The 27,686-nt window shown below is 35.3% G+C and overlaps 2 protein-coding genes across 6 annotated transcripts in view; both read right to left on the bottom strand.

Moving 5' to 3' along the window:
- Positions 1 to 1,058: 1,058 nt before the first annotated feature.
- The window catches only part of RCOR3 (REST corepressor 3), a 52,905-nt gene continuing 26,277 nt past the window's right edge, over positions 1,059 to 27,686 (bottom strand). For 4 of the 5 annotated variants that reach the window (XM_027074494.2, XM_027074495.2, XM_053208983.1 and 1 more), the window contains 5 exons: positions 26,456 to 26,674; positions 20,726 to 20,803; positions 12,637 to 12,694; positions 4,141 to 4,382; positions 1,059 to 3,675 (listed from right to left, as the gene is read on the bottom strand). In XM_027074494.2, the coding sequence (XP_026930295.1) occupies positions 3,331 to 3,675; positions 4,141 to 4,382; positions 12,637 to 12,694; positions 20,726 to 20,803; positions 26,456 to 26,674 (942 nt within the window). In that variant the 3' untranslated portion in view covers positions 1,059 to 3,330. The remainder of the gene's footprint in view (positions 3,676 to 4,140; positions 4,383 to 12,636; positions 12,695 to 20,725; positions 20,804 to 26,455; positions 26,675 to 27,686) is intronic. The other variant, XM_027074499.2, reaches the window with a different exon arrangement.
- Positions 22,301 to 24,405, bottom strand: LOC106966781 (vesicle transport protein GOT1B-like). The gene is given in 3 exon segments (XM_053209000.1): positions 22,301 to 23,963; positions 23,965 to 23,988; positions 23,990 to 24,405. Coding segments are annotated over 3 exon segments (444 nt in total). The 5' UTR covers positions 24,242 to 24,405; the 3' UTR covers positions 22,301 to 23,795.

The following is a 27,686-nucleotide window of genomic DNA, read 5'->3' as shown; positions in this document are numbered from 1 at the left end:
CTTTTGCAAGTAAAGGAAGGGCAAATAAAGCCACATGGCCTTTTGATACAAACACACATCCAGGAGCAATTCAGTAATTTACTTCCCAACTCCATTGCTACTAAAATTTATTGCTGCAGAACATTCCTTCACTGAGGTAAAGTTATGATACGGATTGAAGTTAGGAGGGGTTATAGGTGACCTATTTTGTCCTAGAAGGCAGTTATGTACTCCCAGTAATGCTGCAAGAAAATGAGGTCGCTTCTTACATTTTATATCACGTGGTTTCTCAGACTTGATTATTGGATTCTTTCTGCATTTACTTATTCGGTTATCTTCTTATGGATATCTATAATGAATGCCTAAGTTAAAAAACTAACAGATGTTAATTTCTTTTTCTTATGTTTCCTAGTCCAGATGTATTCATCATTTTGGAGAAACACAAAGAGAAACATAGATCTTGCTCTGAGTTCTAAGTTGGATTATTAGTAGCTTTGAGGAGACCTTGATACTCTAGTGTTAAGTGAGCAGCCATTATTAACATGTAATATTACTTGGATAGCAGGAAGAAACATTAAAATACTATAACATATTTACCAACTAAACTTGGTACTTCAACAAAAAACTTGCAATATTATTTTTTTTTTAAATCATGACTGTTACTTTTTGCTTATTCCTTACATTTATTCCTAAAAAGAATGCTGGCCTATATTAATACAGAATTTTATATTCTTTCATCTTTATTCTACATTTTTACTCACTTAATTGTAAAATTATTAAGGAAAAGTTATGATCAAAACTTACCTTTACCTCCATCCATATTACACTGGAATTAAAGTATAAAAAATATTTTTTCATTAATATTACCAGGTATATCAATAGTGTGATTTATTTTTAGTTATGTAATGAAAAAAAATACTTGGGTGTAGATTTTTCAAAAATGATAACCTTGACATTATGAAATGGTCATTAAAATATTTCTAGATTTTGCTTTTTTATAAAAATCAATAGAATTTCACAGTGAAGAGGTCCTAAATTCCTCATACAGCATGAAATTATATAAAAATAGAAGACATAGACACCTTTAACTCTTTAATCCTTTGATTAAGCAGCAAGCATATCACTCTTCCAGGCCAAACACTGCTTAAACAAAAAAGAAAATTAATGGCGTGCAAAATATTTACAAAATATGCAAAGCACACAATAAGACATCTCACTATATACATGTGTCATATTACTAATGAAGCTCAGATTTTTCTACTGTGTGCTCTAGTGTACGTAAATAAATCCACAGCACATCCCTCAGATACAGCATCTTGGCCCACGGGTGGGATAGAACAGATTTTTAAATGAATCATAATATACTTAACAGCCGGACAGATGCTGGTGCTGACCAACGTGACTGACATGTCCCACACACTGTATACTGAAGGTCTACTGACGAGAGACAAGACAATAAGAGCTGTATAATATGCACATATGCAAGACAATCTTTAGAAAAATGCTTTAGATATTTTAAGATATATAACTGCCCCCCCTCCCCTCGTGGCTTTTAAAGTAAAAATAAGTATAAATTCTTGAATATTAAGGATTTTAAATCAGATTTTTATCTAGTTACAATCCAGGGGCAGGAACTATTTAAGATGATCCAATGAGAAAGAAAAGACACACCCTGGAAAAAGTTTGTGCCAGAACTTAAGGTCCTTCTGAAGAGTGATCTAAAACTTCAAAATTGAAACTAAACAATGAATTTAAATCTACAGCTCTTTTAAGGCTTTAGAGCCAATGGTAAGGATTATTTTTCCAATATTGAGAATATATGACTTCTCAAAACATAAATTAGGGCCTTAGATGTTGTCAAGTAGTTTTAAATATGAGAATGTAAATGTGCAAACATTTAGCCTTATGTTTCACTAGGATAGTAATCTAAGTGATCTGTCCCTTTGCACAAGTCATGATTCCAATATGAAATCACTGTATCAAAAATATTAGTAACACATTGTTGAAATACTATTACTTGCAAAATATTCTTTGTAGGTACTTAATGATTTATGAGTTCAATTAAGACTTGAAATGTTTTTGCTTCTTTATAAAAAGGGGTCTCAGCATTTTAAGTTAACAGCACAATTGTGACAATATACTGATACATCTTTAGATGACACAGAACAAATTCTTAAATTTATTTTATGAAATAATGTTGATGATTTAACCCTAAACCAAACCCACAAGCACAGGTCGGCTGCAAGGAATACACAAATGTATCCAAATAGTACAATAGAGATTTATCAAGAAAACATCCTTTATATTAAATGCAGACCATATTAATAAGTATGAGGGCAATTTTAAGTCGGAACCTAAACACAAAAAGGGTACTGTAAATAAATGCTTCCATAACCACTATCTCCACGTTACTGACAAAATATAATTCTCTTCTAACGTCCCCGAATATAGGCAACTAGTTAAAAGCAGATAGCATTTAGAAACATTAAAAAAAAAAAAAAAGTCAAAATTAACTCCATCTTCAAGGAACTTAAAGACACCGTACTTCAACAAATTAAGTCCTCATTTGTACGTAAAATTATTATTCCAATCCTCTTATTACTGATAGATGATGGGTCAATGACCTTTAAGCAAGGACTTTGTACTAGGACCCTGAAGTGTATGTTAAAGGGTTAGTAGGTTCAGTACATTCTTTGTGGTTTCATATAATTGCTTTGCAATTGATTAAATTGCTTTCTTTTAAAGGAATATATTAAAATTCCTTTGGAAAAAAAAGCAAGAGTTTTTGAAAAAAGGGATATGCACTATAATTTCTTAAATATGCATTAAATGAACATATGTCAAAATCTGAAATGCAGGCTATTTATTCTTGCACTCCTAACATAGGAAAATGTTGTTAAAAATTAAATTAAAGAAGAAAGAAAAAAGTCAAACATCCTTAAGAAACTTAAGGAGTTTTCACAATTCCTAAGTCAATATTCCTGTACTAAGAGCCTTGACTATGAAGAGGCAGAAATATAAAGAATCTCAATAAAATAAATACAGTAAAAATAAAACAAGAAAACCTTGGTATATAGAATACTTAATCTTTTTTTTCTTTTAATGAGATCATGTCACTGAACGTATACTCTACAAAGGAGGCTAACCGTAGGCTTTTTATCATATAACATTTAGTTCAGTTGCATGAACTAAAAAATTTCTTAGACATCCACTTATGCTAGCCCACTGCCACAGAACTAGTTCGCAGCCTCAGTATCTAGGAAGGATTATTCTGTCCTCTTTTGCATCAGTCTGATGAGCACTGGTATAACGGTAGGGTGAAAAGTTACTGTAGCTCTGTCCAATTTAACTCTAGTGCAGTGAGGACTGTGAATCTGTCTGAATTCCGATAAGTGACGGTGGCTGTTGACCACCGACCGTGGACAACACTGGTCTTGGGTTTAGACGGGGTGGCATAGAATTAGCAGGGCGAATGAGAGGTGGTGGAGGCTGATTTAAAGTTGGCCGGGGCTGGATGAACCGAGCCTGCTGCTGGAGTGGAGGAGGCTGCCGGTGAAGAGCAGGGGCAGCAGGCAGTGTTGGACGAAGAAGTGGTGGAGGCTGGTTCAGAGTGGCAATGGGGGCTGTTGGTGTTGGAGTGGATGATGGGGCAGGAGGTGATGGACCCAGAGTCCGAGGAGCCTGTGGGGTCTGTGCCTAGAGGTGAGGAAACAAAAATACATGTATGAGATGATAGTTCCTAATGAACTTAATACAACATAGTTTGGGCTGTCACAGGAAAAACAAAACAAATCAAAACAAAACAAAAACGTAACACCAGTGTTTTTTGGAAGCACAAGCTTCTTTTATTTTAAACAAAACAAAACAAAAACCAAAAACCGAAAAAGCAACGAAGCTACCAAACAGGCATCTTTATTAGTAAACAGCTTAACACTGGAAATAAAAATAAGACTATGAAAGAACAATACACTCTCCATTCTTCTGGGATCAGAACTTAGCATGTCATTAGGACTTAAGAGTCACGAGGGAGGCACCACTGAGTAAGTGTATTGTCAACCTTTCATGCTCGTTTAGCTAGTCCTCTGACAAATTAACCTTACAGAACACCACACAAAATGATTCCTCAACTCATATGAGCTCAAATTCCATACACAAACACACCTCCTCTTCTTCATCAGTGCTCTTCCCTGATGGCACATTAGAAGCACTTTTTGTCTCCTCCCCTAAAGCAGAAGCATCACCATTAGAAGCCTGGGTTCCTTGTTCTGCTTCCCACTCCTGCAATACCTCCTCTAAGTTAAACCGACGCCTGTAGTTTACAAAGAAGTTCTTCACTTGGCCAACAGTCTTGTTGCCAATTACATCTGCAATAGCTTGAAAATCTTTACCATATTTGCGGACACCTGGAAGGCAAAGTAAATAATACACCTGTGAAGGATCAATAAGGAGAGCTGTGTGTACTACACATCATGCACACACAAAAGATACCAGCAATGAAAATCCTTTCTCATAAACTCTGCTCATTTCTCAATTCTGAGATAGAGACTAAGATATCAGGGTCACAGATGAAAACTATCAATTACGTCATTTCATCGAGCCAGCCACTTGCCTTCAACTGAACAATCAGGAACTTACCATTTTTTACATACTCAGTTATTTTCTCCAATCCTTTCTTGAACTCTCAAATACAGTCCATTTATTGTAAAGCATTGAATTCTTTGTTCCATCCTCAATTCCACATTCATTTATTTCCCTAGTAGCCAGTCACCTAAATTTGAGCAACACCGTTTGTAAACAAAACTGGATGGGAATAAGCCATCTCTTTTATCCCCTCAATGGACTGAGTGAGTAGTCTTAGAGTTCCCCCATTAAGAAAAGCGTCATAATTTGGTTTTAATATCAGCTTCACTATGATTACTTGCCTAATCTCACCAGGGTACCAACGTATAGAAATAAGAATTTAAACACACACAAAAAAGAATCATCACAGTGTGACGGACAAAAACAAGGGAAGCTATTTTTTGGAGGTAGCTGGATTTCAACTCCTCTAACAGTTGCAAAGGCTGTGCATGTGGAGGAGTCCCAGCGGTACTGCAGAGAGGGCTTGTTGGGCTTATCGTCACTACTGTAAATTTAGGAAGGACTGCACATTTAGTTATTTGAGAACTTAACTTTTCACTATGGAAGTTTTACTATAACAAAAGATTACATTTGATTTATGAACTTGAGATAGTCAATTATACTACAGAATTTGAAATGACTTTCTGTAATCAGATGGGTAATAAATTGCTCTTAAGGGAATTGTAAAAGGAGGTTCACTGACTCATTCTAGAAAGAGATGCACTTAGCTCAAAAGATAAAAGCTGTCAAAAATTTTGATTTTACAATTTGATAACTACTGTTTAAAATACAGAAACAGTAACTCATTAATTAGACATGAGAAAGGAGGAAAAAATGATACTTATGATATTAAAGTCCGTAATTTAACCTAAGCAACCAGAATCATGGGGCTTTAAATAAATTCAACATGTACACAATCACAAATGAGAGAATAATATGAGGATATGTTAACACCCCAGGAAAAACGCTAGGTATGTTCTTAGTGGTACCTATTGGTATCATCTCCCCAATTATCTTCTTAAAGCAGCATCATGATATGACAAAATTCTTGCTTTTAATTTCTGCCCTTCTTTTATATGGAGAACTTGGGAATGAGTATCTCCTGCTTACATTCAACTAGCTAGGCTTGACTCCATGGTGCGTTCCTTTATCTTAAAGGGCATTCTGGGCAAGAAGTTTGAGATTATTAAGCTATCGTGATTTTTAATATAGAGTTCTGGGTTTATAAACTATGCTCATTTCCTCTGTTCTCAAAGGCGAAGACATATGCATGATAATAAATTATGACACTTGACGTTCTTTACAGCATTTAGCAATATAAATTCTCTTTAAATCCATGAGCTAATGTCCAGTTTAAACTCTGTAGTTGAGTATAAATTCTAATGGTGACTAGGTTCCACTGAGGGCTTATTTGGCAATAGAAATCCAAGGTTATTTAATATTAGAAATTACTTCTATATATTCAAGTACTTCTCTATTACTTATACTTTGAAAATAACAAATTATTTGAGATTGCTGCACTTGAAAATAACTACTCTTTAGAAATCAGACACAGTTGTCTATCGATGTACTAATTTTCAAGGGATATTTAGTTTACATTTTAGAAATAACCAAATCTACTGAATACATGAGTTTAGAAATGAAAACTTCAAATAAATCTAAGACTAGTTCTTCTGTATTCTAGCAAGAAGTTACATTAAAATTAACTGAGTCCAAGTATGAAGATATTATAACACTCAGAACACCTATTTCTTTAGCAAAATATATTCCAAAATCTACCAGTAAGTTGTCCCCATGTCTGATTCCATTTTATAGCTGTCCCCATTTTTGATTTCCCATTTGCTCTTGCTCAATGGACTTCACCGTGTCACCAACATTGTCGCACTTCCAGAGTTACAGACCCCTCAAAGCAAAACTACTTCCTATAGGAGCCTTAGTTTTCCCAGATACTCTGGATATCAAGGACCTTTTCCAAGTCACCTAGGTTCTGAGTCACCCAGGTATGTTTATTATTAACTCATGGATGCCAGTCTTATATAAACTACTTTGCAAAATTTTAAGGCTCAGATCAGACCTCTGGAGTCTGGTTGAGGATCCCACTCATGTCCGGAGAACAAGTGGGCCTTCAGGGATATTAATCCCCTCAGCCTGCAGGACAGCTGGGCAGGTTCTGGAACAGCCAGAGCTCTTTGGCAGTCCCTTCTGGACAACAGTAGTCTCATCTGTTTTCCCCAGTGTGTTGTGACAAATTTTGTATTTTTTTTTTGTATGCCATGATGTGAGAAAGGTTAGGAAGTACTGTCCAATGAAATATAAGTACACAGAAAGTGTTCAGGAAATAGAATTGATTTTTCTTCCCCAAACAAGAGTCACATATAGCTAACTTCTTTATCACCTTTACACTCCCCATGATGCCGGCTCAACAGCCTATTTTGGTTAGAAGGTGGAATTCTTAAGTTTATACCGTAGCTGATTAACTAGGTAAACTCTAGTGAAACACCAACTGAAGACTTAATGGGGCAGCTCCTTCAAAAGAATCCCCAGCTAGCCTTCTGGAGGAAAACCTAGCAGGGGCAGTCAAAGCAGAGGAACTAACTTTAACAACACAGGACATCAGAGCTACTGTTGTGCCAATTTGTACCTTGAAGAAGGGTGGTCCATTCTTTTTTCATAATTTATAATAGGCAAGGCCATCTGATTGATTTATCAGCAAGGGAATTAAACACAATGATTAAATCTCTCTCTTTCTATAGATGAAAAAGGCTTATTAGGTCCATCTGAACCATGGTTTTAAATTAAACTTCTCACCTTTAGGGCAAAAAGTCAGTTTTTAAAGGTTACTAGAATGAAATTTTAGAAAATCCTGGAAGATGTAAATTGTAAAATTCCCAGGAAGACAAAGAAAAGCATTTTCAGTCAGATTTCGAAAGTTCATTTGAAAGTTACAGTGAACAACTTGGCTTCCTATGCTGGCAAATGATACTTTAGAATCTTTAACATACACTTTTAAAGTTCTGTTTGGGAATTAATATAAAAATATGACTGATATTACATTTTATAAAAGCCCACATTTTCCAAACAGTATTCTTCATTCCACCCCCCAAAAACCATATTCGTATATATTTTTTAATTTGGCTAGTAAGATTGTAACTTCAGAAGCATTTGTAGCATGGTGTTTCCCAGCTTTGGACATGAAATTACAGACTTTTTCTTCCTGAGACAGAAGGGATATCCCGAGACCGCATTTGGTACGTTTAAAAAGTTATTTTTTAAAATCTGATTCTGGACTACAAAAAAATAAATCAAAACATTACAGTGGCAAGCTGCTTCTGGGTAGTAAAATTTAGGGGAGGCAGGATATTGTTTCCTGCTTCTTGTAACAAAATTTCTTAAAGTGAGCATATACTTAGTATAACCAGGAAATCCATTTTGAAATAAGAACATAGTGACATCCAGAAACTCCAGGGATACAGCTCTTTCCTATCAAAAAAAAGATTAATTTTAAACTCAAACCATTTGGGAACATGCACTTCTATCTCCTGCAAATCTCTTCAAGAATTCATATTAAGGTGAAAAAAAAAAAAAGATATCAATAGCAGTAGGACAGTGAATGGTGCCATGCAGGTGAGGGCTAAAAGTCAAAATCATATATTCTCTTTCTAATGTCTACCCTTTCTCTTCTGAGTCTTGTGTTCCAATCTTCCCTGTTATAAGTTAAATTCTATCACAAAAATGCTGGAGATTTTGAATCAATTATTTGAAGTGCATGCATCAGAGGGCTGATACTTTTGGGTCTCCATTCTTATGATACCTTATGATAGAAGAAACTCTCTAAAGCGAACAGGTGTTTTTTAGATGGAAAAATATGAATCACCTATTTCCATTTCCTTTTGATCATTCATGTACTGGGTTACAATCCCTATGTTTTAATCAAGTGCCGAATCTGTTTTCCCCTCCTTTAGGAACCATTCTAGCTTTTAAAAAACGTATGAGATAAAATTAGAAAGACAATTTCTAGACTTGCTACTTCATTTCTCCTAAAAACAAATGAAACATACAAACTACAGGAAGAGAAGGTAACATTTAAGTGTAAAAGCATAACTGACTTGAACAGTTTTGTCGTTTCCTGTTTTAGAAGAGAAGGCAGGCAATATGGAAAAAAACAACTAAAAATTGAAGTTGACATCTTGATAAAACTCGAAAAATTTCTTGTCGTTTACCTTAAAATAGCACTAATATTTTAGGTAGGGGATGTATTATTTTTTAGCACTAATGATTAACACAGTTAAGAGAAGGTCTAAAATAAATATTGAATACCATGCTCTGCCTCTACACACTTTAAAGAGTCAATGGTTTGTACTATCATTTAAACGTATTATTTTTTGAAAACAGCTAATAATTGTTCCATTTTACATGAAAAAAAATACACCGAGAATCTAATTCCTTTCTTAATTCTTGTTATGAAATGTTTATCATATGAATATCAAGATTGATTTTAGGATAATTCTAAAAGCACTATAGATTAGAAAAAATATTTATATGTAGATGACACAAGCCATAAACAGAGATTTTCCATTAACACAAACTGTGAAGACTATAATTCATTTCACTGTTAACTAATTTGTTATAGTAAGAAAACACAGACACATAAGGCTGGAACAGATTACAGAAAATGTAGAAATACCATTCTAAGCAAGTACTTTTAGAGGTTTAAATTAGTTGGCGTTTATAATATCCTACCTGTGGACTCTTGAAGAATGTTACTCAAGTTTTAACATAGCTAGAACTAAAATTAACATTTAGTAAAGTGATAGATTACACAAGTATAAACAGATATTCTTGTTTGGTCTGAGCATGACTTCCCCCCTTCCAAATAAGGGAGAAAGAAGGAAAAATAGTTTATTATTTATTTAAATATTTATTATTTAAATGGTAGTATTTAGTTAACAACAATATGAGTATATGGTAAAAAGAAAAAAGTGGGAAATATACGTTTAAGCCCTAGGAAATGATCTTAATATATTTATGTGGGTTTTTTTTTAATTTTTTTATTTTTTAATGTTTATTTATTTTTGAGACAGAGAGAGACAGAGCATGAACGGGGGAGGGGCAGAGAGAGAGGGAGACACAGAATCGGAAGTGGGCTCCAGGCTCTGAGCCATCAGCCCAGAGCCCGACGCGGGGCTCGAACTCACGGACCTCGAGATCGTGACCTGGCTGAAGTCGGACGCTTTACCGACTGAGCCACCCAGGCGCCCCTATATTTATGTGGTTTTAAAAGAGTTACAACAAAAAAGTTTATTTAATAGAATTATAAATCTCACTAAATGACACTAGAATTTACAAATTTCTCTTTCCAAGTCACTCTAATAGTCAACTATGAGCAAGATTTAAAAAAGCATTTAACAAATGAGTATCCAATCAGAATATACACACAGAATGTCTTAAAAATAAAGTGCTTATAAACTATTAATATCAAAATATAAATGATTTACTTTGTGAAACTGAAACAGTCATAAGAATAATATCATCTAAAGGTTTATCACAAATAAAGATTAAAGAGAAAAAAACCCCAAACAACTGCCCGCTAAGACAGGTACTTCTGAATAGCAAACTCTAAAGTTAAAAAAAAAACTGCAGTTATGTACCTTACCTACACTGAGACTCAGGTTCAGGTGACATTACTATGTGATTGCACTGTTTATAAGACATACTTCTAAGAATTTTATAAACGTGTGGGCTCATTAGCAAAAAAGGCACTTTTTAATTTTCCCTAAAATAACTATTTTGGACACAAATAGCTGTATATTATTTTATTTTATGAAACAAAAACCACCCAAAATGAAAAAAAACAAAAACAAAAAAACCCTTAACAAACCCAAAGAGAAACAAAAATTCCACAGTTAAAATAAATAAAACGATGACATTAACATATTAAGAGAGTACCTTCAAAATCCTAAGACATGCATATTTCTGTACAAATTGCTACATCAGTATGATTTATTTAAGGATTACTTTTTAAATGGGCATAAGAATACAATACTGAATATATCTCAGCAGAGGGGAAATGTTTGATTATATTCATAACTATTCTTTTAATATATATAAGCTGAGATAATGTCCACATAAATATATAGCTTAAACTATAAATGTAAACCTTGCCATTGTCCCTCTCCTTGAATGCAGCTCTGCATCACATCCAGCCCAGCTATAAGACTCAATGGTCTCTACCACTTAAAAACAGTGCTGCAGAACAGTATCAAATCCTGAATGCTTTGGAAACATCAGCCCAGATTTTCCCAAGTAAGTCTCTTCAGAAAATCCTTTACTGGGATAATTTTCTTATACTAGAGTACAGGATTAATATACTAACCTTTAAGCAACTGAAATACTGGAAATCAGGGTTAAATTCTCCAGGCTTTATACACACACACGCACGCACACGCACGCGCGCACACACACACACACACACGCACACACACAAGGACGGACAGAGAACACAGGCTTTACATCAATAAAAGCAATGCCTCCTCAAATAACTATGTTAGAGCTATTAAGTCACAGACCCAAATCAGTATGAAGCAGCCTCTGGGGAAAAAAAAATTTTTTTTTAAAGTAAGCTCTACGCCCAACATGGGGTTTGAACTCATGACTGTGAGATCAAGAGTCACATAACCTACCAAATGGGCTAGCCAGGTGCTCCTGCTAATTTTTTAATCTGAATTTTAAATAGTTTCTAATTTAAAACTGGCTACTACTGAACATTATAAACTAATTAAGCTTTGTTCTGACTCATTCGGAAACTTAGTTCCACAATTATAGATGTGCTCAATGCACGTCCAGTACCCTGCCTCCGTAGGATCAAGCATTCTGTTTATGAAATGACTATTTTGTGCTGTATAGGCCAAAGAGAAGGATGACATCACCGTGTTGGCACCGTCCTGTGACAGTTTCTAATCACAGTGGCCAGGTAATTCTTACTCACTCTAATCCAAACTGCAGAGTTGTCTATTAATCAGTTTTTAATTACATTATTCTCATATCCAAATGATACCTGCAGATCATTTTTGAGTTAAATATGTTCTCTATGCTTGAATACCTAGAAATATTTTTTAAAGTACTTATATGTTTCACGGGGGCCCAACTTTCTTAGATAAAAAAAAAAAATTGCTAGTAGCTACTGACCTAGCAGCTATTAGCGCTCAACACAAAGAGGGCTCAGCCAGGAAAACGAAATTATAGACCAAACTTACAATTACACAATCAGTCCTGCAGACAGGTTATCTTGAAGGGAAAAGAAAAAAAAAAAAAACAACACACAGCTACAACACTGAATAAAAAATATACAGTTTGCCCTTCCTTAATTCAAACATGGGAAAATCCAAGTTTATAATGCTTCCAATTTGCCGACAGGCATTCATAATACAAAAAGTTTCTGTCATATAATTCAACAAAGCATTCTTATAAATAGTGCATTTAAAATGCTTTATGTATATTTTTAAAAGCATCTCTTAACTCTCTCTTTTGTTTTACATATATATGTATTTTTTTAAAATTGGGTTTCTAATCATTCAGTGTCACATATCTCAAGTTACAATACGTTGAAAGTGTATCACTAATATTTTCAGTACCTGACATTTATCAAGAGAAACACTATTATACAGAGTAATTAGAAAAACCAGAAACATAATAGTTTATGCTCTTAATGATGAATTATCAATGACTAATATAAAGAATGAACCCAACTGCAGGAACACAGAAGCAAAGGCACAGAGAAACCATATGACTTGTTTGAGCTTGTCATCACCATCATGGTTAAGGCTGAGAATGTGTTACACGCTGTACAGGACCCAAAATGCATATAGGCTCAGTAAGTCACATCCACAAGAACAAAACAGAATTCCTGATTATCAGGACTTTGTGGTAAACACAAGAGCTCTTTCTTGATCCATTTCTAAAGAAAGGGAAGAACTATGGTCGTCACCTTTCATGACAGGTTAAATAGTTAACAACAATAACTGCTTATCTTTAATATACCTTGCACTGCTAGAAGCTGCTCCTCTGTGGTCCAACGGGCATTAATTTTCTGATTTGACTACAAAATTAAAGAGAAGTTTCCTAATGAGGATATGAAGACAGACATTTTTCCAAAGTGCTTATTTTTTTTTTTAACTTTTCACCAAATCACAGACATGAGATTACTGAAACTCTGATTTACGTAGATTCTGTTTTTATAAGGATTAAAAAAATATATTCTGAGTTACCTTTTTACCCACACAAAAAGATAATGAAAGTGAAATGTACCAATTTGGGAGCATGAACAACATTCACATTTATACTCTAGTCAGAGGCATTAAAACTGAGAAAATCTATTAGTCACCCATTTTCCAACTACAATGTTCCTACCACACATGGCAAATGTTAATTTTAGCTTGGTTTTAAACATTTAAGAGAATTAATCTTCTTTAGAGAAGATCTGTGACTCTCTTTAAAATTTTTTCTCTTCATATTTAGAATAAACCTAACCTTGCTCCACCAAAACCAGTGTTACAAATGAATATAGAACTAGAGACGAGGCCTAACTCCTAAAATATTTCTTTTAATTTCTGAAGCAGAGAGTGACACACTATAAGAACAGATTTTTCCCCCAAGACCTCCCCACATTTCTCCCAATATTTTTGTTTAAAAAAAAAAATCCAAGTTTAGGATTTTTATTATGACAAAATTACAACATTAAACACCTAATCAAATTTCATTAGTGTATACTCACTGATTAGTACAAGGACTTCTGGCAGAAGAAGGAGGGACAGAAATAAGTACACCAGCCTACAGAGGTTTGCAGAAGAAACTACCAGATAAATTGTCCTGGTGTAATACATGGATGGATAGGCTGTAATACATGGATGGATAGCAAAACAGAAAGAAATGCTTTCTTTGAGAACAAGTGTTTAGGTCTTATCTCACTCAAGGTCTTAGCAATAAGAGTTTCTACAGTACAAAGAGGTTCTGGGTACATCTACTTTCTCACCATGAGGAAGATGTATAAAAAGCAAGCATTCAGAAGAAAGACTAAAAGAAAAAATTTAAATTAGAAAAAAATTATTAGAGAAGAAAGGAAAAAAGTTTAAAAAAAGACTGAATAAAGGAGGGACAAACCTAAACCAGACAGCACTGAATACCAGGTGATGAGATTAAAAGAGATAGCAAGGCAAGGCCAGACAGTGGATAAGCCTCAAGGTTAGGATACTGGCAATGAAACAAAAGAACAGCAAAAAGGTCAAGAAAAAGAGGGGGCTATAGCATAAAGAAGCAGTAATAAGAGTGAACCAAAGTTTAAAAGCGTAAAAACGAAAGAAGGAAGAAAGGAATGGAAAAGCAAAAGGAGACAACAAAAGAAAAATTCAAAATTTTAAACATATGTTCCCCCAAAAGAGGGCTAACAAGAATGGAATAGGAGCTAATATTTGAGGTGGCAATCTGATGCCACCTGGGCTGTGAAAGGTAGATAAAAGAGGTCCTTGGTACTCAAGGATAATTGTTCTAGAACCTTTTTAAAAGGTCCAGGTATTTCAGAATAAATGGTGTAAAAAAAAATAAAGGGTTGACTACAACTTAATCTGAAATATGAAACTAAAACTTATGAAAATTATTTTTTAAATAGTTAATGATTTCACTCATACGCTTTTATTTATTTTTTTATTTTTGGCATATAATAGTATAATGGCACAACATTCACCAGCTTTGAAATTTGTAACATGAGCATATAATAGGTAATTCTGTTTTGAAAACTTCCAACAATTTTTTCAAGGGCCTCCCTTAATTCTTTGCTACCCAAATTGTTCTTTGAAATGCGTATGAGTCATCAACCTTTTTTCAATTGTTAACTCTGCTAAATACCCATCTGTCAACAATTTTGCAAGTGATTAAAGCCATTCTCTTGTACTTTCATAGACTTTTATGAAGTTTTGCATCTTTTGCAAGGTTTATAATTTCATTTTGGTTTGTGCTGTATTTGCATTAGATTAGCAAGGAAGTAATAGAGAAGGATGCTGATGTGATGGATGGGAAAGATAACAGCCAGAGTTAATGAGGGATAGCTGGTGAGCAGAGCCTAATTTTAGAAGTGCTTAGTTCATCAGTGAATATTCTCTTGTTTGGCAAATTTGCTTATCCATGAATCCTTTAGATTAATGAACATTGGATACTGAAGATCTCCTGTAATACTACATTACAAGTGTTCTGAAGATTAAATTTAGGATAAATGTAAAATTTTTGTAAAGCTACGTTTAGAACATATGTTAAAAACCTCTAGCACAATGCCTGAGCCAACTGAAGTTGAAGTTGATTAACTGATGTTTGTTAAACCTGAAAGGCAGAAACTGGGAGAAAAGGTACCATTAATGAGAAGGGAACAAAAAATAAAAGAGCAGTAACACGCACTATGAAAACTTATTTTCAGCTTATAAGCAAATCAGGACACAGGAAAAACACAAATAGCTATTAATAAAATTAAAAGTTCAGAGTACATGGGGAATTTAAAGCTGAGAGGGAAAAGTCACAATGACTAGAACAAAAAAGAAGGAAAGTTGGAAGGGCCGGACACCGAGGTGGGTTTAAAACAGGGTAAGTTTCTGAAAGGCAAAGATGAGGAGAAGGCATATCATGTATAGGCAACAACAGATCAACAATTAGGAAGAACTAATAAGTAATCCTAGAAAGTTGGTGATATTTAACTAAACTAAAATATGGTAAGGATCATTTATGGAAGGGCAGTAAATATCAAGGTTAATGAGTTCACACTAAATTTAATAAGCAATCGTTTCTTGGGGGAGAGGGAACAAGGGGAGAGAAAGAAGATTCTAAGCAGAATAAGACTTTAAGCCCACAAAGCTGGGAGAAGGGTGGTGCTGTTAAGGACTTAAGAAGTTCTGAATTGCTGACTAGGGAGGTGTGGGAAGGCAAGGCTAAGATGGTGACAGTGACTGGGGATTCACTGACAATGAGGTCATTAAGCAGGACATTCAGGTGGAGCTCAGGATCCACTTGAGGCTAAAACAGGTTCATCCATGTAAACACAGTTTTTAAGGGTATGGAAAAAGTTTGAGGGAAAACAATGGAGCCATAGCTTACTTAGATGAAGGTTCTAGAATCAGCCCATGAATTGAAGAAAGATTTTTACTTTTAATTCCAAATTACTCTTGAAATATTCTTAAAGGTGGTAATGGAGACAGGCACACAATCTCTCAGTAAGTCCACATGGCCAAGTATTCCTCCAGCACTGAAACGGACCATTAGTTTTTCAGTGAATCCTAGATGAAGCCTTTGGTTGAAATTTAGGGTAGTAACGAATGAACAACATGAATACATACATAAATACTAGAATTTCAAGTCAAGGAAACTGCTCACACAGGAGGCACATGGAAGCTGAAGCTGACTCAAGAAACAGTGGATTCACAGTTCCACCTCCTAACTGCTCACTCTGGGGGAGATGCTTGATAAATGGAGTCCAGGCAGGACTGCCAGCATTACTCTACTTGCTATTATTAAACATTCTTTTTCATTTGGCTGAGTATCTGTGGTTGAGTTTGTGTCATTTACATGTACATATGATGTAATTTTAATATATTGAAGTGATGAGCTTGTATGCTGTCTCCAAAGAGAAGAGAAATGAATGAGGATAAAAACTTGGGAGAATGCTTATATTTATGTACAGAAAGGAAATTACAGCTGAGATGGGAACATAATAGTTATAAAAGACAACATCACCTCTCAGAAGTTAAAGGGAGAAAGAGAGGCTGTCATCTATGTCAAGGGCTCAGAAAAAGGCCAGGGAAAGGAGTGAGAGCTGTGGAATTCGGTCACTAGCACCAGTGTTAGCCTTTAAGCAGCAGCTTCAGTTGAAAAATGTAGGGAGGGGGATTGAAACTGCATGAATTAGAAAGTCTGTGTATGACAGAAGGGAAGCAGTGGAAGAAAGGGAAGACAAGGAGAAACAGGGTCAAAATTTTTTAAATATACAGGATTCCTTTAAGTTATTGATTTTCCTGTTCTCTTTTAAACTCAAGAAACTTTGGTAGAGATTTAACTTAAGGAAAGGACAACTAGAATGTATCTAGCAATCTAAAACTGTGTAGTAATTGTGGCTAGCTAGGTAGTAGCACAGAGAACATACTTCTACAGCAAAGCCCCAACTGAAATGCTGCTGTTTTAAAAATAACACATTACTCTAAACTAAAATAATCCAATGTATAATGTCATTAAACTAATAAAAGGCCTAAAGAGCCTTCTAGAAGAATCTATGACATCCTTAGAAGATCCTTCAGAATCTTCACTGCATCCTTTCCCTGTTAAATCAGTCTTCACATCTTTCCCATTTTTGTCAGTAGCAGATTCATACTATCTCTGACTTGAAAGAATTAGGAAAGGTCACCAAGTTAAACCTTTCATCCAATGCTGAAAACTCCATCCAATATCTGTAATGAAAGGAGGTCACCCACTTATGCATGAAAATATCCACAGATGGGGAAATTTCTAGCTTCAAAAAGCACTTTTTTAAGTTTCTTCCTTCCTGGATTCCTTGTCCCCACGTACCTACCTCCAACTAAAACAAGTCAAAGCATAACCCCACATGTCACCACTCCTCCCAACACTCTTACACGGTTTCAAATAGATACATTAATTTCTATTTGGCAATGTTCTTTGGATTTATCACTTGCTGGCCACTCCTACAATTAATACCTGACCCTACCCAAAACTCCTTTTACCATTTACTTTATCACTCACGTGCTTAGTATTTTAGCAGCTATAAAGATTCCAACTTAGCCTATGCAATACTACCAAGATAATCTTCCTAAAATTAAAAATTCCCATTACATCCTTCCTATAGGAGGAACTTATAGGTCTTCCCATTTGACTTAATTTAAAAGGCAAACTTCTCTTTCTAGCTCTCAGACTTTTATACTCCTGCCCTTGCCCACTGCTCTCTACCATAAAGAAGTCCCTGTGAAACCCAATCTTGTTAATATCTCTCTCATACACCATGTTTACTCATCCTCTGCATCCAACTTTGCCTTCCTAAGTAGACAACATGCTTCATGAGAAAAAACTGTTTTATGTTTTACACTTCCACTGGATTCTGAATAGTAATCAGCACTACAATGAGCACATCCTAAGTGCTCAGGGAATACCTGTTGACTGGTTTTTCCCCACTGGATTTATACATAGTTTGAATGTACTGTTCAACACCAAGCCAGTGTTCATACTATTCCCTCCATCTGCCCTTTCTTTATGTGTAAAACTCCTATTCATCCTTCAAACTTCAGCTAAAACATCTCCCGTTAGGAAGTCTTTCCTGATTATCCTAGCAAGAATGAATATTACCACTTGTTTTCCTGTAGCATTTTACTTGTAAATCTATCACACAACTTCAGTCATTTCGTCTGATAACATCTAGACGGTAAGGTGGTGTTTTTTGGTTTTTTTTAAAGCAGATGAAAAAATCCATCTCTTCCTCATTTTAATGTGTCCCCTCTTTCCCTTACGCACTTCCCCCAGTGCCTAAAACAGTGCCTTACATGAAATAGGTGATCAACAAATACTTATGGGAGTGAATGGACTTTCTTCACCAAATATTTTCCTAAATGAAAACAACAAATACAACCAAATGAGTAAGTAAAGCATCTTAATAACTGTTTACTTCCCGTTGAGTTACATCATTTAGTAGCCTACTGTTCCAATGGTTAATGAAATTCTTTTGTTAGGTATTAGGTAGAAATCCTATTAACTAACCTAAAGAAAAGGGGACAGATTAATTTTTCAAGGTGTTTACTGTGACTGTTAATCTAGTATTTTGAAATGTATCTATTCAGGTTATTCTCCCCTGCAAAGCAACAGAAATTATATGATAAATATAAATATATCCTGGGTATTTTCTAGATAATAAAATACACATATTTTTTCAAGTCATCTGAGTTCAATAAATCAATCTCAAAGTAATATTCGAACTTCACTCTATGGATAATAGAATGTTAAGATTTTGGTAGTTTCATTTTATCATTATTTTTACCAAAAAACCCCAAAAGATGTAATAAATGTTTGATAACTTCTAACCCCAAAACTGCATTTAAATGTGAGAATCAATATACAATTTTGCTATTAAATGAAAACTTTCAAAAGTAAGAGGGACCATGATATTAATCTAGGACTTCAACTGAACTCTAAGATTCTGAAATATAGCCAAAATTTGACTATTTATTAGATGTGTGGCTTTGATCAAGCCAATTAACCTCTCTGAGGCCCAGTTTTATCGTGTAAAATAATAGTATTTGCTTCATCTACTTCTTGGGATTGATATGAGCATCAAATGAGATGGCATAAAGTTGTAAGTGCTATTGCATTTTCATGTCTTACTTTATATAATGTTCATGAGTGAGGGTTATCCTTCAATTTTATGGAAATACTGAGGTCAGAATCAGTTTCCTTGAAAATTTGGTAGATGTTTTCTGTAAAACTGTCTGGGCCTGGTGTTTTCTTATGAAAAAAAAATGTTAATTGTTCCTTTATCACATTTTCTTTTTAAAACAATTTGGTGAGATAGATATTCCTATGAATTTCTAAGTTTTATTTAAATTTTCAAATTTATTGACAAAGTTCTTTAAGGTACTCCCATGTTTTCAGTATCTGCTATTTTTTTAAGTTAATTTATTTTCAGAGAGACACAGAGAGAGCGCGCATGAGCATGTGCACAAGTAGGGGATGGGCAGAGAGAGAGGAAGACAGAGAATCCCAAGCAGGGCTGGAACCCACGAAACCATGAGATCATGACCTGAGCCAAGATCAACAGTTAGACATCCAACTGACTGAGCCACCCAGGCACCCCTATCTACTGTATGTTTTAAATTTAAGTTTTAAGTTATGAAATTGTAGGCATTTAAAGTTTTTGGCTTTTATGCATTTAAAGGCATAAATATAAAATTAAAATAATTTCAGTGTTAAATTTAAAATAATTTTTGTTACAATAATATAAAGTAGTATTCTTTGTATTACTATTTCTAGATAAATAGAAATGTCACTAGAATGTTTGCCGGATAACCTGTGGTTTTGGAATGAGATATTTTATTAGTCTATATATATCTTATTCTTTTCCATTATCTAACCTTCTTGAAAGAGACCTTTGAAACAAAAATACAAAAACAATTTTATTCCTAATGATTCTTCCTTTCTAAAAGATTCAAATGAGACAGAATATGGTGCATTAGCTCTGAAGCACTGTTCTTCTGCCCTCCCCCCACCAGCCCCTCACACATATTTCATTTGTAGATATTTCAGGCAACCTGTGATGGGGCGTGGGGGTTGGGGTACGGGGCATCACATTAGGACCAAATAAGATTATTTGATTATTACATACATAGAAAGGCAAGTCCAGGATATGAAGCATAGCATAGGAGTCTTAAAAAGAGAGAATGGAGAAAAGATTTAAAATAGAAGCTTCTGTAGAAAGATTTGATTGGACTTTACAGGCATTTAAATACTCCTACAATTGTCACAAATATCAAAAATATATTAGATTTCAGACGAAATACAAGAAAGGCTTGAGAAAAAGGTTAATCTATATCTTGTTTTTAGATTTCACATTTTCAGGGGTATGAGTATAAGAATGTTAATTAAGTCCACATACTAAAATCCTAACACAAAATCTGAATCAAAAGACAAATACCTTAAAATAAAAAATTAAAATTGCTAAATGAGCTCCTTTTATTGTAATCTTTTTCCTGTTGTACTACCAAGTCACACACCTCGAGCAAATACTGCTGTAGACCCAGAGATGTACTGGCTTGCTTCTCAATTACCTTCTACTCTCAGTGCACTGGGCCTATTTGTATAACTGTTTTTCCCTACTTCGCTTGATATGAATTGCTAAGGGCAGGAAAGAAATGAATTCACTTAAATCACTAGCCAAGTCTCAAAAGACTATCTAAATGACAAAATAGAGACATGACAAATTACCCACATTATGACATCTTCAAAGTATTAACAACGCATGTGACCAAAATAGTAAATACTGGATAGATAATTCAAAGAATAAGGTTTCACCACACTTAGTCACATATATTCTTCAATAACATACCTCAGGAGGTTTGAATTCTTCAATTCCACCTTCCATTTTCTGTTTAAGTGCACTGTTTACTTGCTTAGCATTCTGAACCTTCAACAAAATAACCCAAAGTATGAATCAGATCACAGACTTAGGTAAATGTATGAATATTCAATAAATGAAAAGGATATAGGATATATACCAAAACCTGCTTAAATTTTATTTCAGGAGGACAAACACTTATACTTTATCACACTTGGGGCCATTCAACTAATACCCACATCAACTAATATATGTACCAACTAATTATTTATATATATCTAAAAAACTAATAGTCTACAAATCATAGTATCTGAGTATCTTTTAACAATATCGCCTCATAAGAAAAATGGTATATAAAGGAATTAAATTCCATTACTATTTCTCATTACCATAATGTTTTGATCGAATAATTATTCCAATAAGAATGATAATTTTAATAATTATAAGTATCACTGTTGGTGCTTCACATGTAATAAATCATTTAATTCTCAACTATTTTGTGAAGTAAGTATAATCAGTTCTGCTATAACCTGACATACGCATTCTCAAAAATCAGCCCACTACGCAAAGTTGCACAATAAAAAACCACAGGACTTATGGGGAAACAGTTAGGGACACAACACTGAAAAACCTCATCGATGACAAAAAAAAAGGAACCTCATAAAAATAATAGTTTTATACATTCTAAATAAGAAAGAAATTCACAAATGCTACAATAAAGATGGTACTTCACCTTGGAAAAGACCTGAGGTTGCTTATAGAAGGTAGTGTCAAAACAGTTGCAGCTTGTGAGTTACTGGGAAGTGGTAGAAGGAGGTTATTTGAAATCAGATGCAAAGTTTTAATACCACATGTGGATGTGTGTGGTTCGTAATATGCAGTGAACTGAGGGAGATAGTACACATCTGAAGTGTGTGGATATATACTCAGCTAGGTACAGTTTTTCACTGACAAAAATCAAACATAACCAAATGCAAAATGCACATTGTACTCAAATTGTTTCCTAGTGTTATCAGTCGTGTTGGAACAGATTCATGTTTTCAAAACAAGCTTTATAGCAGAACTGACTCTACTTTTACTGTAACCATTTTAGAGATGAGGAAGGTAGGGCACAGAGATGTCAAGAAACTTTCCCTAGGCCACAGCTCTAGGAGGCAGAACATGAATTTGAACCATGCCAAGTTTTTAACTGCTATTCTACTAGAAATATTATTAACATTTACTAGATTATTAAGGGTTAGGATTTTTTTTTGCTCATTTGGTTACATTTTTTCTTGGTTTGCTCTTTTTTTTAGTTTGGACAATATTTATAAAGTGATTTGTGGAAATTTTTTCCTCAGAGATCATTCAAATGTGGTCAGCCATGTTAGACATACAAAGATAAAATGTAAAAGTCTCAGTCTTTAAAGATTTCATAGATTAGTGGGGAGATAAATATAAAAGTATAGTAAATGCTAAAACACCCAACCTAGACTTGGAGGAAGAGAGAGAAGGGAGTAAGTGTTTTGTATATGTGTTAGTGGGTGTGGGTAGTGGGGAAAATAGGGTAAATTTTCCAAAGGAGATGACACCTAAATTTAGTTTTAAAGGATTAACAAGAATTAAGCAGGGAGATAAGGTTGGAGCAGGAAATGCCTTCTAGGCAGAACAGCAGGTAGAAAAGACAGGAAAGCAGTTAGGCTGGGCCAGAACAAAGAATTTGAATCTTGCCTAAAGACTTTAGGAAACTTTCTGAAGAACTTTTAAGCAAGGGAGTAAATGTAACCATATTTGTCTTTTTAGAGCAATAATTCCAGTTGTAATTTGGAGAAGGGGATAGAGTGAAGATGAAAATTAATCTAACAAGTCAGAGAAGAAATACTGAGGACTTCAATTACCACAGCAGGAAAGAAGGGGTGATGGTGGTGGCACACAGATGGATAAAATAAATAACTTGGAAACAAAATTAAGATGTGCTTGTGAAAAGCTGACAGGGGAGACTCAGGAATCAAGGGTAACTCCAGTCACTGGCCTGAATAAGTGAGTGTACGTGGTGCTGAGACAGGGAATGAAAAACGAACAGGTAACTGGAGTGGGTAAGGGAGAAGTCCGTTTGGACACTAGGAGATGGGTCTGGGATATAAAAGTAGTAGAATTTATAAACCCAAGAGTGCAAACCTTTACTACGTCACACATCAAAGGACTAACCGAGAAAGGAGTTTAAAGCTTTAAAGAAGGTCCTTCATAAAAATCAATAAATATAAGCTATAAGTGAAGTAGTAGTGTCAAGGATAAAGTATAAATACAGGTGACTGAGTACATTTTATCCCTTCATTATTTAAAAAAATTTTGAGCACTTGGGCACCTGGGTAGCTCAGTCAGTTAAGCATCTGACTCTTGATCTCGGCTCAGGTCATGAACTCATGGTTCGTGGTTCAAGTCCACATCAGGCTCTGTGCTGGCCGTGCAGAGCCTGCTTGGGATTCTCTCTCTCCCTCTCTCTCTCTCTCTCTCTCAAACTAAATAAAAATAAACTTAAAAAAAAATAAAACAAAAAATTTTGAGCACTTTTTAAAAATTTTAACCATGTTACCAAAAAAAAAGTCGAACGACTTTCATACATCAAAACTGGGTTTTCCTTGGCTTTAATACATTAAAATGACATAATCCAATCTAACTCATGTTATCACTTTCAGAGACACAATGCAACTGGAAATACTTTTGCCATTCCAGTGGATATTTCCAAAAAGCAAATGCCTATGGGTGCTCCTGCATCTTCAAAAGAAAAAGAAACAGAACCACATTTCTCCAATGATGGCTGTATTTCCCACACTGCAGAAAAACAATAAAAATCATCCTCAAGAGTTTCAATATGTATTGTAACAAAGATTTCACTCCTTCAGTTTCCTTGCTGACTTCTTAGATCACTTGATTAGAAGACTGCTTTCATTGCTTTTTAACTGCTATTGGTACTTGGTGGGATCTAAGTTTCAAACTTCTGTAAAAAACATTACAAGCTATTTCATGTAATTTAATTTTGGGCTGAATATTCTTCAAAGGACTTTATAAATAATACAATATTTTAAATGAATCCCCAATTCACTTGTCTTTCTACCATATTGTTGCTTTCTCCAACTTTATCAACAAATGATCTAATTCCATGTAAATTCAAGAGGAACCCAAGGACTGGCACTCTTCTAATAAAGCCAGTAACCATAGGAAAGAAGCCCCTGAAAACAAGAAAAAAATCAATAAATTTCAAAGATCATGCCTACCGAAGGGCCAACCAACAAGGACAACAAATATACCACCCAGGAAAAATCCTGTAGCTTTCATGTTATGTTTTTGGAAGAAGACTCTGAATGTTCTTTGTAAACCAATTGCAAAAGCCAAGCTAGTCACAAATAAAACATTTCCAATAGCCAGTAGTGCTTTGTCAAATAAGAGAATCATTCCAAAGAACAGGAAAAATACTCCATATCCTGTTAATCCCACTCCAATTCTCTGGGTGTCCGGTAAGGAGATCATGGCTGCAATGGTGAGAGCAGTTGCAACAGAACCTCGGGGTGCCCAGGGCGTGAAGCAAAGTCAAGAGAAGCGCCAGGAAGCAGCCCAGGCAAGAACCACCACATCTTCTGGAAAGATGCAGCCACTCCTACCCCAGCTTTAAGCCCACTCAAGCCATTTTTAAAAATATTACAGACAAAGTGTTTTAGAAGTTCTCTAAGGAGAAGGGGTGTTGTAGTTTGGGAGATGGGAGTCTTACATACATTCACTGTTCAACTAAAGGCTAAGCATTCAGTCAAAAACATGCTACCTATATTAGAGAGTCCAGCGTCAGAGCAGTCAAAGGAAAGGAAGTCTAAGAAGGAAGAAGTGGTTGTCAGTGTCAAATATTATTGAGCAGTAACAGATTCAAGAGAAATAAGAACCAAGAAGAGGGCATGAGATCTGGCAACTTGTTAATAAATAAACTTGAGATTGCTTTTGCAGAGGTAGAATTAGGATAGTGTATGGGGCAGAAATTAGATTGGGATGGGTCAGAGAATATGTGATGATAAGAAAGCAGAGGAAGCTAATATGGTAGATATTTATTCAAGAAGTCTGTTGGAGAAGAGAAGAGGAATGTAAGAGCAGTTTGGGGAAATAACAAGGGTCAAAAGATAGAGAAATCTGAATGTTTGGGATACAGAAAAGCGATCTTGCTCCCACACTATACTGCTGCAAGATTCTTACATTTTATATACAGTGGTATAATATTAACTCCAAGGAAGCATATTGTAATACTTAAGCAAGGACGATTATGGTAGGTTGAAGAGGCATACTGTAATCTCTAGGGCAACTACTTAAAAGATGCGAAGAGATATAGTTGAAAAATGTAAGTAAGATCATGTCACACTTCTCTTTAAAATCCTTCAGTGGTTTCCTAACTCATGATTAATTTTACATTTCTTAACATAAATTCCTGTCTGCCTGTGCTGTAACGTGGAGGCAAGTAGAAATTAATGAAGAGCTTTAAGATGAATGATTCTGATCATACGAGTATTTTAAGAAGATAACAGTGACAGCAATGTATAACATGGAGCTGCAGAGAAGTGGATAGTAAGGACAATCAACAAGACAGTTAGGGTTGGATAAGAGGTGGTAAGGGCCTGAACAAAGGTAGTAGTGATGGGATTAAAAATGAGGGGACTGATTTAAAGAAAATTTCTCAGATAAAACTTACACAACTTGGTTACCACTTGGGTTTGTGTGTACTGGGGGATGTGATAATGGCAAGGGATAAATCAAAGATGATTCTCATGTTTCAGTAAGACAGAAAACAGAAAAGAAATCTTTAGGGGATAGATTAGATGCCTAGCAGGTAGCTAGAAATACAGCAATATAGAGCTTGGGAGAAAAGTCACAGCCTGAGAAATAGATTCAGCTGTCACTGGCATGTAGTGTATGCTTGATACAGACCAAGAAAGTACAGACTTGGAAGAGTACCTAGATCTAAGAGACAGGGAAAACAACAGAGACAAATAAAAAGAGGAAAAGGTGACCGAGAAAGGCCAGAGACCTAATGATAACCATTAACTGAGTACATACTATGTGCGAGGCACTGCTGTAAGCATTATCATGTATTTTCTTATTTAATTCTTCCCAAGCATCATATTGTTATCCACATTTCAAGATGAAGAAACTGAGTTAAGAGTTAAACAGCTCCCCTAAGGTTACACAGGAAGTAGACGATGTAGGTGGGGTTAAAATTTAGGTTCACTGACCCTATATCCTTACTCTTAACCATGATTAACCTAATTATGATGAGAATACATTTATAATACCTCGGCTGCTACCACTGGTAATAATGATGAGGAGGTGAGAGCAGCCAGTACTCACTGAGCATTCAAAATGTGCCAGACGCTGCTCAACAACCTATGTGTAAAATCTCAAACAATTCCCAACAACTTGCAAGAGAAGTAGGATTATTACCCCCAATTTCATAGATATAAAATTGAAGCTCAGAGAGTCTATTATTTCCCAGTATCACAGAGCTAACAGGTAGTGATGCTGGGATTCAAATTTAGAATAGACAGAAGCATCTTTGAATTTGGAAACAAAGTAAATTTTAAAGACTGAAACTTATGTAGCTGAGAAACAGGTAGCTGAGAAAACGTGCAAAGAGCTGAAGTTCACTGAGGTTTCAAAAGGGGATAAACAAAATGGATAGGATCATTAAAAATGATTTTTATGAAATACCTGACGTTTTAAAGAGATCAGCTCCATGTCCAGTTGCCGCAGGATGGTGTTGGCTGCATTGGGACTACAGGAAACTGCTACCACATCCTCCTGGGTTAAATACATGCCCTTAGGTGGACGGCACTTGGAGCGCTGAGAGTGATGGCGGTGTTGTAAACTCTGATACTCTCTCCTTCCAAGTCCAATCTTGCTGGTTTGGACAGGCTGTTCAGTATTGCCCTAGAAGGATAAAGGTAGAGTAACAGGTTATTTCGTTTTCACGCACAAATAACCTGAAAACAGTCTATTACTAGAAGTATCTGCTGCACTAAGTACACCTAAAAAAGACTTCTAACCCATTACATCATGTATGAGTACACACGCAGCACTTACCAACGGGGGGAAAAAAGTATACAACATAATGCATCCCTGACCCAATCTACTCAATAAAATGTTTGGTTTCCAGCCTACAGGCCTATAGAGGACTATGAACAAATGAAAAAATAAGTTGGACTCTAAACTATTCTTGTTTGCTTCAAAATAGAATACCATTTCCCTCAGCAATAAAGGGCCAAAAAAGCTATAACTTATTAAGTGCAAAAGTATTTTAAGAAATTAAAAAGAAGCAAGTTAGGAATTATGACAAGTGGCCAATAACATTTCATTCTCACTTTAAAGTTGTTGAAAGAGAAGTAGGCCCCTAAAGATTAAAAAGGACACAGAATTATCTTTTTATTTTTTTATTTAAAAAAATTTTTTTAATATTTATTTTATTTTTGAGAGAGAGAGAGACAGAGCATGAGTGGGGGAGGAGCAGAGAGAGAGGGAGACACAGAATCCAAAGTAGGCTCCAGGCTCTGAGCCATCAGCACAGAGCTCGACACGGGGCTCGAACCCATGAACCATGAGATCATGACCTGAGCTGAAGTCGGATGCTTAACCGACAGAGCCACCCAGGCACCCCTCTTATTTTTTTAAATGTTTATTTTTGAGAGAGCGAGCAAGTGAGCATAAGTGGGGGAGGGGCAGAGAGAGAGAAGGAGACACAGAATCTGAAGTAGGCTCCGGGCTCTGAGCTGTCAGCACAGAGCCCAACGCAGGACTCGAACTCAGAACCGTGAGATCATGACCTGAGCCAAAGTCGGTCACTTAACTGACTAAGCCACCCAGGTGCCCCGACACAGAATTATCTTAAACTTGACATTTCTAAACTCTAAATCTATTTATCTGTGAATAAAATATGATGTGAATT

This window comes from Acinonyx jubatus, chromosome E4 (assembly GCF_027475565.1).
Source record: "Acinonyx jubatus isolate Ajub_Pintada_27869175 chromosome E4, VMU_Ajub_asm_v1.0, whole genome shotgun sequence".
Lineage (NCBI taxonomy): Eukaryota > Metazoa > Chordata > Mammalia > Carnivora > Felidae > Acinonyx > Acinonyx jubatus.
The sequence above is the reverse complement of the archived record's forward strand: the minus strand, read 5'-3'. Positions and strand labels throughout refer to the sequence as shown.